At 41.6% G+C, this 19411-nt stretch overlaps 1 protein-coding gene across 3 annotated transcripts in view; it reads right to left on the bottom strand.

The window, feature by feature from the left end:
- Window positions 1-431: 431 nt before the first annotated feature.
- The window catches only part of LOC128448522 (pre-B-cell leukemia transcription factor 1), a 56772-nt gene continuing 37792 nt past the window's right edge, over window positions 432-19411 (bottom strand). Inside the window, exons 3-9 of one of the 3 annotated variants that reach the window (XM_053431209.1) lie at window positions 15099-15343; window positions 12900-13090; window positions 10695-10830; window positions 9206-9365; window positions 7253-7365; window positions 5570-5659; window positions 432-3364 (exon numbers count right to left, since the gene is read on the bottom strand). In XM_053431209.1, the coding sequence (XP_053287184.1) occupies window positions 3272-3364; window positions 5570-5659; window positions 7253-7365; window positions 9206-9365; window positions 10695-10830; window positions 12900-13090; window positions 15099-15343 (1028 nt within the window). In that variant the 3' untranslated portion in view covers window positions 432-3271. The remainder of the gene's footprint in view (window positions 3365-5569; window positions 5660-7252; window positions 7366-9205; window positions 9366-10694; window positions 10831-12899; window positions 13091-15098; window positions 15344-19411) is intronic. The other 2 variants (XM_053431212.1, XM_053431210.1) reach the window with 2 other exon arrangements.

The raw sequence follows: 19411 nt of genomic DNA on the forward strand, positions 1-19411 counted from the left end.
TCCTGTCTGGTTTATCTGCAGGAGAGAGATAAGTGCGGATTCCGCCTCTTTCAGGCGACGCACATTAACCATGCCTCGGAGGGAGCGCTGGATGTTGGGAAGTGTTGTGGGGGGGAGGAGGCATCTGTCGGCTAGGAGCGCACAGCTTTCACTCACTTCGAAAACTGTGAAAATGTCCCCTTCACACCCTCGGCAGCTCGGCCGAGCTCCGGCGCTGCCTTAGTGCTGATAGAATGCCCCCGTGCCACAGCACAGTAGGAAGTGAGATGTTCAATGTTATCCAGAGGTGTTGGACTGACAAGGTTGCAACGTGTAAACTTGTGTCCTACAGTGACTCCTGACCCTGACCCTGTCAGAAAAGTCTAGAGGAGAAACCACACACAAGTTTGCTGCTGGAAAGCGATGTGACAGGAAAAAGGACAAAACGGCAATTTATGCAACAAAAGAAACTATTTATTTGGGATACGCATTGCCAGTACAAATTAAGAGACCATAAAACCTACACCTTTCCACTATTTTTCTCCACAGAAAACAGGTTTTGAGTTGGAATGAAAAATAGTTTTCCATTTCATTTCTTTTTACATACGCAGAGATCTTAAAAGTTAAAACCTGTCAAGAAAAAAGGCTCCATGATTTCACTCTGAAATCCTTATAAAAAAGAAGTTAACATTCAAAACACTGCAGTACGTTATTTTATTGAAGAACAAAAAGACATGCAACAAATAAAACATTTCATGTTTTACAAATTGTTCATTTTTCTTTTCATGTCTCTTTTCCTTTTATATTCAAAAACTAAAAAGCATCATTACATGAAGCTTCGATAATATTTGACAGGCAATGTGAAAAGCAGAGTTAAGCCTTTTCTTTCTAAGGGCGTGCAAAAACAACCCTTGTGTTTGCCTTGCATGGCCGCTGCTGTCAATTCACTCCAATGACTTGAGAAGACACGACTGAGGCAGGGTCTGTGCATCACTTGGATGGTGCTCGGCCCCTCGACTGTAATACTGAGCAGGTGAGCTGAGGAGGAGCCGCTCTGAATGATCCCAATGAGTCTGTTTGGTGTGATCACGCTGTGGTTGACTTCCACACTCCCAAAAACATCCTCGATTTGATACACGTGTAATAAATACAAACACACTCACAACTGCTAAAAATAAAAAATAAAACTCCTGTGGTTCTCGGGCTGTGTTGAGACTGGTTAGGCTCTCGGGACTGAATCCTGTCTCGTGTGAGGGTTCAGCTGAGCTAAAAACTTTGCCAGAGGGCGATGTTAACACTGACTTTTCACTTCAACTTCATTTGGACAGCAGCTATCTCGGAGACGGGTAAAATGGCTACTGTCCAAATTTTAAAGATGTCGACAAAAAAAAAAGAGTAAAGGTGCATATCTACAGACTGTATATAGAGCATTCTTGAGCTAATTCACATACAATGGTAGCATTAAAAAAAGAAACATAGTCCTGTAGCAAAGCAACACAGTAATATGAAAACAGAAACAGGATGAATTATTCACAAAATGGAGACATAAAAATATATCCAAACATCATCTGGATTTGTGTGCCATCAGGGTATTTTTCCATTTCATTTATATAAACACTAATGTATTCCAACTGCATTTTTTTGGCTTTGAGTACTGGAGCATTATGAGCTGCTCCCTTGTACCTTAGTTAATAAAATCCTATGAAAAGAGTAGAACGAAAACGTTGATAAAGCTGATCCCAATGTAAGAGGATACAAATTCTGCCTTTTTTGGTATCAAAGTGTGTAAATGCTGATATCTCATGAGGACTATTGTATTCATGAATACATGTTAGACCACATACTTGACTGTACATACAACAAAAGTCACACATCTAACTTCACATTTTGGATTGGTTGGTGTTGATGAATGTTATCTTTAAACAAATCAAAAGGTGTTTAATTTCAAACATTCACTCTCGTGTTCTCAAAGGACGACTGACCTGAGCGCAGAGTTTTTCTTATTGTTCGCATATGACATATATTTTGTTGAAAAATTTCTTGTCCTGAAGAATAATTTAGTTTGAGCAAAAACAAAAATGTATTCTGTGTTCAAATGTCCCGTCACGTCTCTCAGGGTTGAGACACAAATGTTTTTGCGCCATAAATGAAAAATGTTGTCTTAAGTGAGAGTTGTGGTGTGTTAAAATCTGAATTACAGTTTTTTAGTTTGGATTTGGTTACCAGCAGTATTTGGCTACACTGATGCACACTGACTGATAATCTTATGTATCTACACTCTGCTGCTTCCATATATGACTACTACTATTATTGACATGTATAAATGCAACCCTTTGAGCTCAATCCTTCGGTGTTATTGTGCTTTAATTCATATTGGCGTGCCATAATTGCTGCTAATGCTTTCATCGATTTTAGTGTTTCAGGTCAATTTTTCTTTGTTGATGCAGTCGACTTGGTGACAGAGCAACACCTCAATTGGTAAAAACTGCGACTGCTTTCTGTTTGAACTGCATGTGAGAAGAAAAACCCTCGGCTCCGGCAGTGAAAGATAAAAAGCCTTATATGACACAGTCTGCTGTAGAAGCTCTGAATGCAAACGATATAAACTGAGGCTGAGTACTAGGATATTACCTGGCTAACATTAACTGGACTAAGACATTAATGCTTCACAAAGTATGGCATGAAAAATGTATGGTCATGAGATAAAAAACACGTGATGTAACATTATCAAAATTCACCTCCAGGGTTGAACTTTGGCACTGTAGATAAACAAAAACAAATCTGCGAGTACAAATAAAGACAGAGGTGTAATGACAGGGCATGTGGTCTACAGAACGATTAGAATCTTTAGGAAAATTTTATCAAACCGAAATGTTGTTTGCCTTTTTCGAAAAGTGGTAGTGTGAAAGATTTACACAATGTGGGGCAAATATGCTGCTAACTGTGCCTTATGTGTGAATATATAATGTAAGAGAAATACAATGAGGCAACGTGGACATCAAGTGGAAACTGTACAAACTGCGAGGGTGGATGCGAGTCCCCCACGCAGGCTGCTGACAGTGCGGTGGTGGTCCAAACGGGGATAGGTGAAACGTTTTTGTCCGTAATGGTGAAAAAATCGTCCCAGACCCTACATTGTGTCCTGCAGTGTGACTCCATACAGCACATCACGATCAATCCCAGCAGGGTCATGGGGTTACGTTTCAGGAGATATGGCTGAAGTGGGGGGAGGGTCCGGTGGCTGAGGGAGGAGGGGAAGCAGAGGACGGAGGAGCGAGGAGGGGGTGGAGGATCAGTTGGAGGTGTCAGAGTGAACGCTTCCGGGTCCTTCTGTAGGTGAAGTCACTGACGAGGGGGTCGGAGCATCTTGCCAGCCACCGTTTGCCTGAGAGAAATAAATATAGAGACAAACATGAAGTGGGGGGGTTAGTATATTGCTTCCGTATTCATTACCCAATGCAGTCAAAGACAGTGAGGTTCAATGAATTGAAGTCCTGAGGGCAAGTGTAGTGGACGGACGCGGTGTGGAATGCTGGGATATTTGAGTTATTTACCATACAGATACATATAGCCTTGAGCCAAATAGCCTCCTGGACTAACCTAGCTCAAATAACAGCCAATATATCGGAACGATACTCACAAAGAATAAATAAAATCACGTTTGCAACCAAGCAGAAATGGAGTCAGTCCGTACCCCATCACACACTGCACACTCAAATTCATTTAATGAAGAAAATACACACAAGAGAAGTACAAGATTGGGTCTGTCACTGTCATTTAAAATAACACAAATAATATGTAAATTGTTTGAAAAGACGTCTGAAACAAAACAAGTCCAATCAATGTCACGTGCACTAATTACAGCCCTGACAGCTGGAGTTAACATACGACAAGAGCTATGGAGGGGCCGTCCCACCACCACAGACAGGCCTGCTAAAGAGCATTTAGGATATTAATAGTAAAATTAAAGTCGTCAGAAAAAGTGGAAATGGTCCTCGACAGCCTTTCATTTCAAAGCCTGTTATTCCAGGCAGCAGACAGTAGAGTGTAATCACCAGTGGAGGGGTCACATTGTACATGTCTGACTTTGATGACACTGTCTGTTTCAAAATGGTAATTACGGCTGTAATCATCCACAGTCACCACCCATCCTTTTTTTCCAAAATTCATTTCACTTTTATGAATTAAGTTGTTTTTCATTTAACTCTAACTTCTTTCTATCTTCCTTTATAAAATATGTCTATGGAGGACAGGACACAAATTTCCTGGATACAGGGTCTACATGTATTTCATTAAAATCTGACCCAGAATTTCTCTGCTTCAGTGTTGAGGCCCAAAATGTGGGGTTTAGGTGACTTATGAGGCCGATTCATTGGCATTTTTTAAGATTTCTTTTCAGAGAACCAACTTTTGGGAGAAAAACCCTAACCAAAACAAAAAATTGCAGTGCACACAGTGTAGAAGACAGGACAAGCGAAGCGGACTCGTCTCGGCTACATAAATTGCAGGAAAACAGGCTGGAAGACAGATATCCTACTCTTACATTATGCATTGCGGGGCTTTTTTATAGGGTATAAAAGTGAATAATACAGCATATTGTGGCAGTGTAAGATGTGGTAGAGCAAGCAGGCGTCCAAGGAGAACCGTATCTATGAGGTCAAAGGACTGAGAAAGAACAGGGCCTGAATACGTTAGCGGCCTCTCAGGGCTAGCACAGCTGGCTGTGGGATGCGCTCGGAGCAGCCAGGAAGGCTATTTGAATACACATACATGTTTTTTATACGGGAGACATTTCATCTGATTATCATATGGCTACTGAGGCACGACGACGACAGCGGAGGAGCCCAGCCGCGGCTGTGACCGTCCTCGTCCTCTCAGCGCGGCTCGCTGTCAGGGCCATTAGTGTGGCAGGAACATGATCTGAGCAATGCGCTTGGATTGCTGTCCCAAGTCCACACTCTGCTCTCCTTGTGTCTGTCTTATCGATTTTCCCCTTTACGACACGGCTTGTCGCTGTGAATTTTCCCACTGTTTGCAGCCGCCAGCTAGCAAAGCCCAGCCCCCCCTGCCTCCCCCCCCCCCCCCCCCGCTTCTATACCTGAACTCTGCTGCAACATAAGACAAACACAAGGGGAACATACCCCTGTGGCTCATGAGGAATTGCTTCCAGAGGCGAGGGGTTTTATTTTTTTAGTGGGACAGTAACATTGTCTCCTGGGAGGCTTTAGTGGGAGCTGCTGGCCCGGGGGGGGGGGGGGGCTGCTAATCACATGGTCAGGTGGTGAGATCGGGAAGTCTAACGCGGGAAGTGTCACCTATTTGTGCCGTTTGTTCTCGACTGACCATACGTGGCTGCAGGTGCTAGGGCCAGACCTGATTATCCATGACAGGCTCAGACGGTGGCTCTGCATGTGTGCGGCCTGCCCAGTGCTCGCATACGCTGGGAAGCGCACTGCCCATGGCGCCCGCGATACAGAACCAATCAAGTAGGTGACCAGAGCAGAGCAGAGACAAGTCCCACTAAGTGGCATTCTAAGCCCCATGGCTTTGAAATAATTGGTGAGGAGAGACAGAAGAAAAAAATCCTTACATTGATGCCCTGTGGACTGTACATCTGGTTGGCTGTGAGTCCTTCACTGTATCCGCCTGTCTGACTGATAACATGGCGAAGGGTATCCACCTGAAACATTCAGAAACAACAAACAAAGCAAGGTCAGAGTCAACACATGAGAAAAGAGAGGGGGACGACAGGACGGCAAGAGAGACAACAAGAGATCATCTCTGAAAGTAATATACTTGGAGGGGACACGGTCCAATCAAACATGAAGAACATTACGGATCAAAAACATTCTGCTTTTTTTTTTTATATACACAAGGAACATACATGTAACAAATATTCTGCCCTTGAGACTGTGAAGAAGCTCTCAAGGGGAACAGACAAGTACAGGTCTGTGCAGACCGTTATCACAACAGATATTTTGTCATAGCACAGAAGGAACAAATATAATTGATGATGAATATTTATGAGGAGCACTCAAGTGCTAGCATGGCCAGCAATATGTGGGATTGCGAGAAATTACCAAACAGCAAAATGAAATGTATGAGTCATCAAGCAAGCACAGATGAAATCAAGAAAAGAGGATTCTGCATGCGATGTTGGCAGAAAAGGAAAAAAAGAAATGAGCACTTATGAATTCTTATCGAGGCAGCATTACCATCATTTTCAGCAAATAGGATAAATTAGCTTTGCTTATATTTGTGTTTTGCTAGCAAGGAAATCCAGATACTCATAAACACTCTTTTATTGCAGATTTTTTTTGAATTGCTATTGGGGGTGGATTCACAGCGATTTTGTCACACTGCACTTCGTCCCACCAAGCTAACGCTGACAGCTGTCAAAATGATCTGATAGTCACCTCTGCCAAGGAGGTCATGTTTTTGTCTGCGTTTGTTTATTATTTGTTAATATGTCAGCAGGATTACGCAAAAATTACAGCACCAAGCTCAATGACATTTTATAGAGGAGTGGGGCAGGACCCAATGAAGAACCCATTCCATTCAAATATGGAGCGGGATAAGGGGGCGGGTTTTTCTATTTTCATTTCTTTGACATTACTAGGGCATTTTTTTAATTTTCGGAGATTTAAATAGAACACATGGATCTCCGGCATGTTTAAGCGAAATTTTCTCAATTTGGTGCTGATTCAAATAAAAATCTGCATTTATTGAATTAAAATGTGGTTTCATAAAGATACTGTTGGGCCTTGGCGGAGGTTTAGAATAGTTTAGAATTACAACGTAATTTGCGTTAGGGTTTTTTTCTCACGTGGGGCTCGTCGCTGACCAGATAAGACTTTTTCATGGCAGACATTTTTACCTGTCACAGTAGTTCGCTAGGTCACAAGTTCACTGTTCATGTTAGCAGTAATGTCTTGGCTTTCCCTGCTCACTTAAAAAATATTGCCCTAATATTTTCACGTCATTTTATTACATGACTTCAATGTGAAGGTTCACATTTAAAGAAGATCAACCCTAACCCTAACCCTAACCCTAACCCTTTAAATCTAGCCTATAATGTTACATATACATTATTTAATTTGATATAATATGTAATTGAATTGAGAGTATGTCACGATAACATGTCTGTCGTGAAAAAGACCGAGAACGCGAATTAGTTTAATTACTTTTACTTATACAGACAAAAAGTCAGTCAAGTAAACGTCCTGTTGTAAAGGTGGTGGGCCTGTCTGCTGTGCTGCTCGGGGGCCCCTACCTGTGACTGCACGTTGGCTCCCACCTGAGCCCCCTGGTACGAGTCCCCATTGAGAGACTGCACGCTCATGAACAAGTCCCCGGAGTTTGACATGTTAAAAGAGCCAGCAGAACCTGAAAGGAGAGAGGGAGCAGTCGAATCACAGAGAGACAGAGAGCAAGCAGGGGAAGCAAGTCGGCCCCTCCAGCCTGGAGGAGCACCATGCAGTTAGCTAGCAGCCAGACAGGCGCCGTTAGATCAGAGGAACGGAGCTCAGGAGAAACTAATGGACACAGTAAGAGGACAGAGAAGCTGCAGCTGTAACCCGACATGAGAGGTGTTTGTGTCGAGTATAGGTTTTTACAAGCACACACACAAATAAGCAAGTAATTTGTATATGAGTGCTATTAAGAGGTTATTAATGGATACATTTAAAACAAGGAAGAGGAAATCCAATATTATGATGAATGTACCTACTTGCTGTCTTAATCCAGATTTCATGTCTGAGTCAAGTACCTATTGTTAGTATATTACTGTAAACAGTAGGAAACTATTACCCTTGCTCCTTAAATTGTATTCGGCCTTGTGACTACTTCATTAAACAGGATATAACATACAAATACAGCTTTAGAGATACACACTTTTAAAACTTATTTTACAAGTGAGACAGCAAATATGGACATTTCACATAATGCTGGATTATAGCTTTGAAAGATGAGTCTGGCATTACTCTATATGTTTTATTACTTCATTGATTACTCTTATTTTTATATTTTATTACACACTAGACTTCCCTGTCTGTGTTACCCACTCTGTTCATATGATTCATGATGTCATTCTAGTTTCATATGAAGTTAATACACACATTTCTCTTGAATTACTTTCCATTACATGTTCAAGAAGCATGTCCAGGTGATATCTTTAAATCAACACAATTTTTTTTTTTACTCAAACGTATTATAGCCGAGCCTCAAACTTAGAACTTGGTTGAATCCAACAGCTTTTCAGCTTTTAAAGTTTTTCCCCCCCCCTTTTTTTTGATCGTCGTCATCATCCTTTTAACATCGATGTTCTTTGATGTGGTAGTTTTATTCAGAATTTTTCTTTTTATATTCAACCATGATTCTGATGTGTATGTTTTAAATGTGGTTGTTTTACTTTTAACTCTTTGATATTTAATTTGCATGCTGTTTTCTTTACCCAAGGAATTCTACTGAAGTGTATTGGGAAAATTCTGCATATTCAGATTGAGTGATCTTTGTGCGTACAAGTACATACTTTTTTGACAAAATGCTTTTTTTAGTGATGTATAGATACATGCTTGGTGCTCAACATTATAATAATAATTACATTGTGTTTGTGTGAGCGTGTTCATAGTAATGACAGTACATGGCTCACTGATGTGTTTTAACAGTGCTTTGGATAAGAGTAGAGCTGTATCAAGCTTTGGGTTCACGCACAATGCTTATTAGTGGAAACGATTCATTGTTGGTTTGGTATTCTTTACATTACTTGTTGACAATAAGCAAAAATATAGATTATAACCAGACTCATTCTTCAAGCATCCGTGCAGTAGATCAGGATGAGTACACAGTTAAATAGGCATTCATGAAACATATTGATTAATTGAGATGCAGACAAAAGGAGAGTAAGAACATGGAGACTTGGCATGGGGCTCAGGTTGGTTAAACTCTGACACAGCTTTGAACTAGAAGGGTTGTTGTGCTACGGGCAAAAGTTGAACCTGTTCAATAACAATAATAATAATAATAGTAATGGTGCATTGACTGGTGATAGGTTCATTACAAATACTGCCTTTTTGTTATTCCTAATTCTTTCATTCCTTAAGAGTCACCAGCACCAGCATTTAAATACGTTCAATTGATTATCTGCAATAGCTGTTAAGTTGTAGTGATGCACAGAGAGGAGGAACATGTCTAATAGCTGAGCAGAGCCAGGGACTTCCTGTCTCACCTGCAGAGTTTGGAGTTGAGGGTGAATTTGCTTGGCTTCCATGTGAGGATGCATTAGCCGCATTCACGGCAGTTCTCGCAGCGTACATGTTGGCTTCTTCTTGGAACTTACCAATGTTTTTCTTGTATCTGATTCTTTTATTCCCAAACCAGTTAGAAACCTGTACAGACAAACAAGAGAGCGTAGTTTAATTCACGTGAAATCTCAACATACAGAGCCTCTCAGATAACTTGTGCTAGTGTTTAGCGTGCACCGCCTAATGGGGCACGTGACACTGCAGAGAGCCTCCGTCAGAGGTAGGAGCTACATAGACTGGTGCTGTGAATCCGCATTAGTTCCAGAATGGAATGATTGCCAATAACAGTCTCATTATGTCACCGTGACTGCAGCTATCATCAGAACTCACGCAAGCACCAATCAGTCAACATCCGCTAACACCCATTACGACTAATGGACTCCCAGATGAAGCCAGGGGGGTAATCCCATCGCTAATGATAAACAACATTAAAATGAAAACCAAATCAATCCTGCAAAGTTTCCAATACAGAGTGGGTAAACATTCTCCTTTATTATGGCCAACAAACGGAAACACTACAAATCATTCAGCCGCTGAGCAGCTTCCACAATCAGGCCCAGACGCATCCTCAAATCATTTGGTGTAAATTAACGAAACCAATAGAGAAAAACAATCCATTTCCAAATGATGGATTCTAAACACCAACTGCTGTTTACCTTGACGTTGTCATTGCTTTCCTTATTACCAATTCGCACAGGATTGAAAAAACCTGAGCGTTAGAATGCAAAGATGAAAAAAATAAACAAGATGCCAAAATATTTTCACTGTTTTGCTCATCAGCATCACTGGCACAAATATCTCATTGTCTTTAGATAGTCACTCAGTTACAGTGAGATCAAGTCGATCATTATTGCACTGCAAATGCCTTAAACCATTGCAGTGCAAACTTTCAGATACTGGTGGCTTTGCAAAGTAATTGTAATATGTCTGACTCAAAGTTAAACAAAAACAACATTTCTTTAACAGAAAACAAGGAGGACAAAATGTTTTAACTATTGAAACAAAAACATTTATATCCATTGTGTTACTTTTAATGACTATGGATTTGTTCAGTGTATATATATATGTATATATATATATATATATACATACTGCAGATAGTAGGACAGCAGTGTTGTGTAGAAACACTGTCGCTGGTCAAAAATAGCTTAGTGTGGTTTGATTTACGAGACTACAAACTTATGACACAGAGTATTTATACTTTGAGTCCTTTGTTGTCATAATGAAAGGTACTGCTGAAAGATTAGAGGAGCTGTCTGTACTCATGACAGTCAGAAAATGTATTATTAGGTTACTTGCCAAGACGCTCACAGCTGCTCCGTCAGACTGAAAATCGTTCGTTCTCACAGCTCTGTGTGCAGCCGAGTTCCTACAGGTGGTGTGGGTGTGTGTGGCAGTGATGTGTGTGTGTACCTGGGCCACTGTGATGGCGCACTTCTTTGCCAGCTCCTCTTTAGCCTCCTCGCTTGGGTAGGGGTTACTGAGGTGCGAGTAGAAATACTCGTTCAGGATCTCTGTCGCCTGCTTGTTGAAGTTTCGTCTTTTTCGTCTGCAAAGAGAGCATCAAGGGGTTAAAACAGGATTTGAACCCAGTATATGTCAGCCATTGCTGTCAAACAGTTGAAACTACCTTAACCTCAATTGGAAAAACTCAAGCATGGCTGTGGAGGATAGAAAAAAAGCTTCTCCACCAACTCCCAAAACCCCCCTACAGCTGAATATTTCCACCTCCATGTTTAGACTGCCAGTTTTACACACTTCTACACTCTCAGATTGCAACCATGACGTTTGAATCATCCACTTCTGTAAACATGGCATTGCTCCAGGCTTATAAATCATGTGATGTTAGTTTGACCTAAACATTTTCACTTAATTCAAAGTCAATCACCTAAACTAGAGCTGAAGATGTTGGTATAACAGTGTTCAAATAATGAGGTCTCACTTGTCTGGCTTTGGTTGACATGACTTCCCTTATGTAAACCTCTGCCACAGTAAAAGTTCGGTTTTGCTGCGGTTTTACTCTGACAAACTTTGCCAGGACTCAAGAGAACAATTTGATCCAGAACAGCTTTACTTTAAACTCTGTTTATGAGAAACTGAAGCAACACAAGCACACAGACGCTCATAATAATTAGGTCCAAATCTACTATTAGTTGTTGACGGATCATACAAGTTCACAGTCTGTATGTTACATGTTTGATTGCGCTGTGTGCCACCTATTCTGATGATTGTATCAATATCTGATATACCAGCTATTGATCCTTTTACTGTACTGAAAAACATGTCCATTACACCAAAATGCTTATTATCTTCTCCAAGCGTTACTGTGTACATCAGCTATTTGCTAACTTTGTCTGTGGTCTGGTGCGGAGTACATATAGAGGGTTTATCAGAACTTCTTCAATGAAACAGCTACGGGCCATGTCTGGAAATGATGTTGCTGAGAGCAGTGAACCAGAACATTTAATTTAACAACAATAAACTGAGCTTTGGCCTTATAAGAAGTATTGAATTGGGTTATATACATGGTTTTGTCAATAAATACTGATTGGAACAGCTTTAAAACTATAGCTATAGTATCAAGTTCTGTTTAGGAGTTTTTTTTTGTAGTTTTCTATTGTAGATGACATTTAATATTAAACACAGAGTAACTGTGTGTAAATACAGCTGAAACAGTGGAACCTCAGTGGAAATCCATGGCGTGTGTCAAATGCATGGCAGCACAGAAACAAAGCTGAATTGATCAAACATGAAACATGAATACACATTTTTGTAATCATATTCTTATTGCATATGAAAATGAACCCTGTGAACGCTCCCCATATAACACCTTAAAGCAGACAGATATCATATGCTGATGCCCATGAGTTGACTGCCCCTCTATCTCAGGCACCCATCAGGTCATGTCTGCATGTGCCACATCTAAACAGGGCTTTACATAAGCTGCAAGGGAACCCTGTAAAATCTCTTTGCATGTATCCACCGGTGAGGAGATTTGTGCTAAAATATCTGTCCCGCACTCCAAAAGCCTGCTTGAGAATATGTAAATGTGCACAGCATGGGCTCCAGCAGCCAGTAGATTAATCAGCTGAGCTGAGCATGGCAGTGAAAGCTTTCCTCTTCCTCTCCCCTTCGCCTCGCTGCGGCACCACCACAGTCATTTGCAAGAGAATAGATAGGGAGCTTTGTAAGGGAGCGCATGCCTCATTTAAATGTTATGCCTCCAACTCAGACTTTGAGTGAGATTTATCCTCGGAGAAATATATGCAAATCCGAAGCACGCATCAAAAGGAACAAGCGATTACATTAAAAAAGGGAAACAGTTAGTGTTATGGAGCACGCAGCGAACTGTTATTGGCCTGTGTTGCTGGGTATGCTGGTCCAAATGGCACCGGTGGATGCAAACCAGTCCAGTGTGTTTGGTAAGTAGCAAAACAGCATGTGTTACAGCATGTTTGTAGCATGATAGGCCTCCTACATCTGCCATTCATATGGATATGAGGCAGAAAAAAAGAAACACATGATGAAGTATTAACCCTTTGGTTAAATTGGGAGGATAGCATGGAGCGTGGTACGTGTGTGTGGTTAGTACAGAAACGTGTACACGAGGACACACACCTGGCATCGAGGAAGCGGGAGCGCAGGATCATGACAGCCTCGCAGGTGCTCTGTTTGAGCTGCATCTGGATGGAGCTGAACTTGCGATGGATGATGTTCACCATGCGCTCGATCTCTTTGGGCGAGATGGGCCGCGTGCGTGACTGCTCCCTCAACAGGTTCATCACATGAGTGGTGAACTCGTTACATGCCTGTAATGAGAACACAGAGGAGTGGATCAAAAAAACAACCAAGACACAAAAACACTTCCCCTTAGGTCAATACACGTGTGAACGGGGCCTTAATGAGTCAAATGCACCACTACAGAATCACACATCAGCAAAACATGCAGGGTGGGTGTAATATTTAAAATTCACAGATAAATGAAATCACAAAAAAAATTGCTTAATGTAGTTCTGGGGCTCAAGCTTTCTCGCAGAGCCGAGGGGGAACATAAGCACTGATATATTTCATATTTAACAGAAGTGGTGATGGCAGTGTGTTGAGAGGAACCAATGACAGCTGTTCCCTTCTCAGACACACTTTCACAGCATAGCCACCCTGAGAGACGAACATGCCACAACGTTTCATTCATCCCGCCTGTTCGACACCAGGAGCGAATCTGCCACGATATTACACTCCGACTCTGTGTCTCTTGCTGCCACCTCTTCTTTATTTCTTCTCCTCCTGTCGATTTCTCTCTGGATTTATCCAAGTCAGGCTTTGTCTGTGTCTGTCTATCCTCGTGTTCATCTGTCTGACTCACATTCATCCGAAAGGGATGAAATTGTCATGAACGCATTGGTTATCAAGGCAATGAGAGGAAATCATCCCCCCTCTAACAGACTTTCAAGACTATCCTTGGAGTACATGCAGAGACACACAACACTCTGAATATGATGGACTATTCTGTTGTGAAAACACAAACTTAAGTGAATTCCTTCTGTCACCGACTTGTATTGATAAACCATTTAAATCTATAAGGCTGATTTAAGGCTGTCTGCAGCAGTGAAGATTAATGGATTAAAAGAAAAGTTTGTGAAATATAAAATGACACAGATGTTGACTTATTTATGTCGTAATTGGATTCTCTAGTTGAGTGTCGTTAAGTGTATTCAGCAGTGTGAAGTCTGGATACTTGGATTTTCAGATATGTGGATTTTATAGATTGTAATAAGATCAGATTTAGAGCATGGTTCACATATTTGTTGTTTACATGTTGTTGCTGTTCTAATCGTCTGCTGTATGTCTCAAAGTTGTGTCTGAACAGCTGTATTAAGACATTTGTGGCTCTAAATTAAAAAACAATGCTAGTAGTACTGGACATTAGCCAATAGTTAATTAGGCGAACTGACAAAATGATTGACCTTTAAATGTGATAATCAGTTCCTATTTAAATAATATTTCCTGCTTTAAACCACTTACATCTGTGGGTTTTGAACAAACAATCTGAGGGTTTATGTTTTTTTGTTATCCTGTGACATCATTTACCCAAATTAATTATCATTAATAAATGGATAATGGAAAAAGCCTTTGCTTACAGGGGATATTTTGACTTAAGACGGGAGAAAACACATTTTATTACAAAACACACCCAACGTATGTTAATCGAAACTCATGTACATTGAAGTGTTAGTGAGACAAGCAATAAAAACATACATCCCAGTTGTATTATGGGAAATGTAGGCTTGAATGTAAAGGTATCGCAGCCTCTTCTGTAACAACTCTGTCCGTTTCTTTCGTTGACAATGTCGTCTCCCTACTTTATGGAAAATGTGAGAGGACTTTTTGATTTCATCCCAGAAAAAAAGTCTCAGATAGTGAATTTTAGACAGAATGTGGTGAGACAAGAATCAGCTTACAGCCTTACAGCTTTCCCTAGGGCTTTTTAGATACATTTGACAAGCTGAGTTTCAAAATGATATGACTGTACTGTCTCTTAAAGTGAAACTTACTCCCATACTGCAGGTGTCTGAGTAATACTGTAACGTATATGACTGACATTGTCATGTCTCTGTGAAACGCTTGTAACCTTCTCAGGGAGAGCAGAGACACTCCTGCACAAGATTGTGAGAAGTGAAGTCGAAGCCTTCAGTATTCTTCATGTTCTGTTTTCACAGTCTGTAACGATCAGTGCTTCTGATGATTTAATAAAGATAAATAAAAAAATCAATTAATCAAATGTCTGTTCTTGTGTCCAGTCAGGTGAAGTCTTCTCACCTGTTCATACTTCTCCAGCTCTGTGTGGTAGATCTGTCTGATCTGGGTAAGCTTGGCCCTGTAATCGGAGTGCTCCGTAGAGTTTTCCGCCGCCGCGGCTCCCGAGGCCGCCGCTGCAGCCGCCGCCGCCGCTGAACCCCCGCCTTTCTCCGGACCGGACACGCCCTCAGCCAGCAGCATGTTGTCCAGCCGCATGAGCTGGGGATCTTGGGGCTCCTCCTCCTGGGCGCCACGGATACTCAGCACTGCAATGACAGGGAAAGGTCAGAGGTCAGTGGTAAAGGTCACGCCTAGTGTGCAATGAGGCACCGTAACAAGCTGTCATCCACACGTCCAGCAGCTCACTCTGTGCGATGCAGTCACAAAGAAATGAGTAACACTACAACTTTTTAGTGAGTTATTAGTTTACCTCTTGACAAACCACTGTTGTAAAAAATGGCAATCAACGACTTCCCATGTCATGTAATAACATTTTCTTCTTCTCTCAGTCATCATTCAAACGCCATGAAGTCAATTTTTTTAGATTCATTCTCAGACAAAAACAAGTAATTCGATCACATCACGTTAGGCTTTAGAAAATATTAATGATAATTTTCGCCATTTTCTGACATGTTATAAACCAAGCGATTCCTTTTTAATATGAGATGTGAATTTGAAGAATAATTAATAATGAAAATAATCATTAGTTGCAGTGACCTTCATCTGGAAAATATGAGGTATTTGATATTTTTTCTCCTCTAAGTGTTACTGTTGTAGCACTATAATTTTGGTTCCATGTTCAGTATTTTGTTCTGGTTATGTTTGTGTGTTGTATATATAATTGATGTGAAAGATGTGAATTGACATGATATGATCTGATGACACAAGATGTGCCATATGATTTCTGTGCAAGGTTGAGTGTGGCTTGTTACAGTGTAAAAGGCTGGGCGGCATCAACAACAATAATCTGGATTGGTACCCCTGCCCTCCTCTAGAGGTCTCCCTTGCCATTCTTTAGAAGATTCAAATCCCACCTTCCATTTTCTGAGGTGAAAACACTCCCAGACTCTGACTCTTCCTCCTCCATCAGAGAACCATCCATTTCAATATAAAAGGCCTCCTCCTGTGTGGCGCATGGTGCCTGCTAGGATCCAAATTGATCCCAGAGTGGACATCGAAAGTCCATCGACGGCAGCTGGCATTACCATTACTGGGCTACGGTAGCAGCGCTAACAGGAGATATGACTCTGTGACTTCATGCCCTGCATGTGTCGATAGCCATTTAAAACGTTACCACTCATCATTTGTCTCGTTGTCATTGAATGAAAAGGGACAGGCGGGGAGCACTTCATTAATTCAGAGACAATGGGAGTGCTTGGTGCATTAACCCCAGACTGCTGTCCGGGTTGGTAGGCCTGGGCAGGAGGTCACTGGGATGAGAATGAGGCCTGCTGTACTCGCTGAAGAAGAGGAGGGGGCTTCCTCAGTCACCCCCTGCCTTTAAGTGGACTGGAAATGCAAATATGGCAACTGTTGGCGAGTGGAAGAGGTCAGGGGTTCAGGCCACAGGCTCAGCGGGAGGTAAATTGAGTGAGGGAGGAGTGTCGGAGGAGTAGGGCGAGGAAGGTGGAAAGGGGGGGGGGGGTCTCTTGGGACGGCAGGACTGTACAAACATCCTGTCTCATTACCCACACTCCTTCATCACTCGTGTAATGTATAGACAGGCTTGGAGGAGAAAATCTCGGATGGCTTCACACCCGTCTCACCTCCACACTGCTGCGGCTGCAACCGCGAAATGACCCGATCAAACCCGCTCCATCAGAAACTCTATACTCGCCTGTCCGCTTTAGTTAACGTACGTCAACAGAGCCCCCCACACATCCCCCCAGCTCCTGAACTCTCCCCAATATGGACGCACGGCTTTTATTTTTTCTACAGTTACCACCTCATAAATACCAGACTAAAGTGGGTGTTAAAATGAGAGCACACCACAATATCCCATGGAGAGAAATGAGCTGCACTTTCTGGAAGTAATTTCCAGCAGGAAAAAAAACGTGTAGCAAAACATACTGAAGGAAGAAGAAAGAAAACGTATGAATGTGCACAATGAGAAGCTCCTTTAATTATTCCAGCGGATTAGAAATGAGTAAAGAGGTTCAGAAGAGTCAAAGAAATGTCTCAATGTGCAAATGATGATTTCTAAACTCAACCTATTGTTCTTGACATCTCATCTGACCCTCTTCTTTAATAACAAGAGAAATAAAAAAAATACACTCAAAGAGTACCAGCAGAATGTTAGGGAGGAAGCTCTTTTAAGATGTTTCTTCTGAAAATCCAAGGCCGGATTTCTTCTTGAACCCATAAAACGTCTAGACTGTCAAATGAAAATGGAACATAAAAATTCCCTGTGTCCACACAAACGATTCGATTCACGTCTGCCAAGTTCCAGCTTAACATTCATGAAGTGTTTTATTTTACTTGGCATGAAGGCACCTCCAACATCAGTCTTATAAGAGCGGCTGCTGCAGAGAAGGTCATTTCTTAGGAGATCTCTTGGAAGGGAAGGAGAAAAAACACGATTCGGCTGACTTTTTTTGGGGGGGAATATGAAAGGTCATTGACAAATGGAAAGAAAATGGATTACATTCCACAAAAGTAATAATAGTTATCATTTTAATAATAATAATAATAATAATAATAATAATTGTATCTGTATAGCACTTATCTAAACAAGGTAACAAAGTGCTTCACAAAATCAAAAAAAATTTATAAGATATTAAAGTCATGACTTTAAAATATATAGAAAAACCCAACAGTTCCCTCAATGAGCAGCACTTTGACGACTGTGGAGAGAAAACAACTCGTCATTAGAGAGAAGGGGGGGCTATTTGGGTAACCGTCATATTTAAGACTGGTAGTTGTAATAAAAATAATCATTGCCAGTTGTAACTTGGTGTCATCTGGTGTTTCGGCCTTTTAATCGCAATTAACGTTAAAAGCAGAACCTGAGGAGACGCTGAGACCGAGGTTGATACTTGAAAAGAATAGGTAAATGTTTCTTAAATTGACAATTATCACAAACTCTGACATGATCCCCAGGCCGTGCTTGTTGACACGTACACGTACACCCTGGCTAATAAGCCACATATCATATCCTCTCTTCGCGCGTGCAGCCTAGATCCCAGCTCCATTCTTGCTGCTGATCCAGCTGTCTTGGAGAGCATCTGTCAGGAGGGACCCAGGAAGGAACAATGCATTACGCCGTGTTGGCTGTGTACTGTCATCCCTCATTGACAGCACACTGTCACACTTACACAGTGTCCTCTGAGCTGGGAACAAGCGGAGGAGCTGCTCCCTATAATATCAGCTCTTCCTGCCGTTTCTTATCACACTATCTGAAGGGAACCTGCTCAGAGTGGGGTTAATGTGGATTCTGCGAGGAGGATTCGAACGGGTTCATTTTTAATTTAAGTGACTAATCAGTATGATCCTCGATAGACAATGACAGACATGATGATTACAGTCTCCTCTCCAGCGATGGGTTATTTTCCCACGTGGACAAAACGGCAGACCTGCAGTGTTGGCCAGCAATGGAGGCAAACGATTATTTATTCATTCCATTCAGAACCTAAAGCACATAATTAAAACCATGGAGGGATTATCTCAAACAAATAAAATTAATAAAGAAAAGAAAGGGATAATGTGCCTCCATAAAATTGGCTTTGCTCTGGGTCATAATTACACGACTCAGTGAGGGCCACTTTATTGGCTAATGGCAGCCTAATTGATTCATCCTAATGTTTTTCGAGCCTTGGGTCTGCTGGGCACTCCCTGTCCAATAGTGCTGGTGAACTTACTTAGCCACCCGCAGACAAACATTGCAGGTTCAGATAAACAATTATCTGTGTATATATGTGTGTGTGATTTGGACTCCCCTCCCCCCTAAGTGAACACACATTTTCTGTATGTCTCTAATGGATGCCATTTCCCTCTTAGAGGCGTTTCAACGATGGCTTGTTGTCAGACGATGCCTTATTCCCCGCTCTCACAAGCAATTCTAACAAGGGGGCAAGCACCAGGCTATATTGCCTCACTTTATTTTATGCATTAATATGAATAAAAACAGGGTTTACATTGGTTTTGGCTGCTGATGAATTCACATATAACACGCAGAAAGCAGAAACCTTCATGTATCATCTACATGCGTTTACGTGGTGAATGCATCTCTGCTAGGCTGGATTGGGTAAGGATGGGCGTGTGCTGGTCGGCGGTTTTACTGCTCTGTGTACACACAGCGAGACAAAATGTCACAGACCAAGAAGACAAGAAAAGCT

This window comes from Pleuronectes platessa, chromosome 9, assembly GCF_947347685.1.
Source record: "Pleuronectes platessa chromosome 9, fPlePla1.1, whole genome shotgun sequence".
NCBI classification, from domain to species: Eukaryota; Metazoa; Chordata; class Actinopteri; order Pleuronectiformes; family Pleuronectidae; genus Pleuronectes; species Pleuronectes platessa.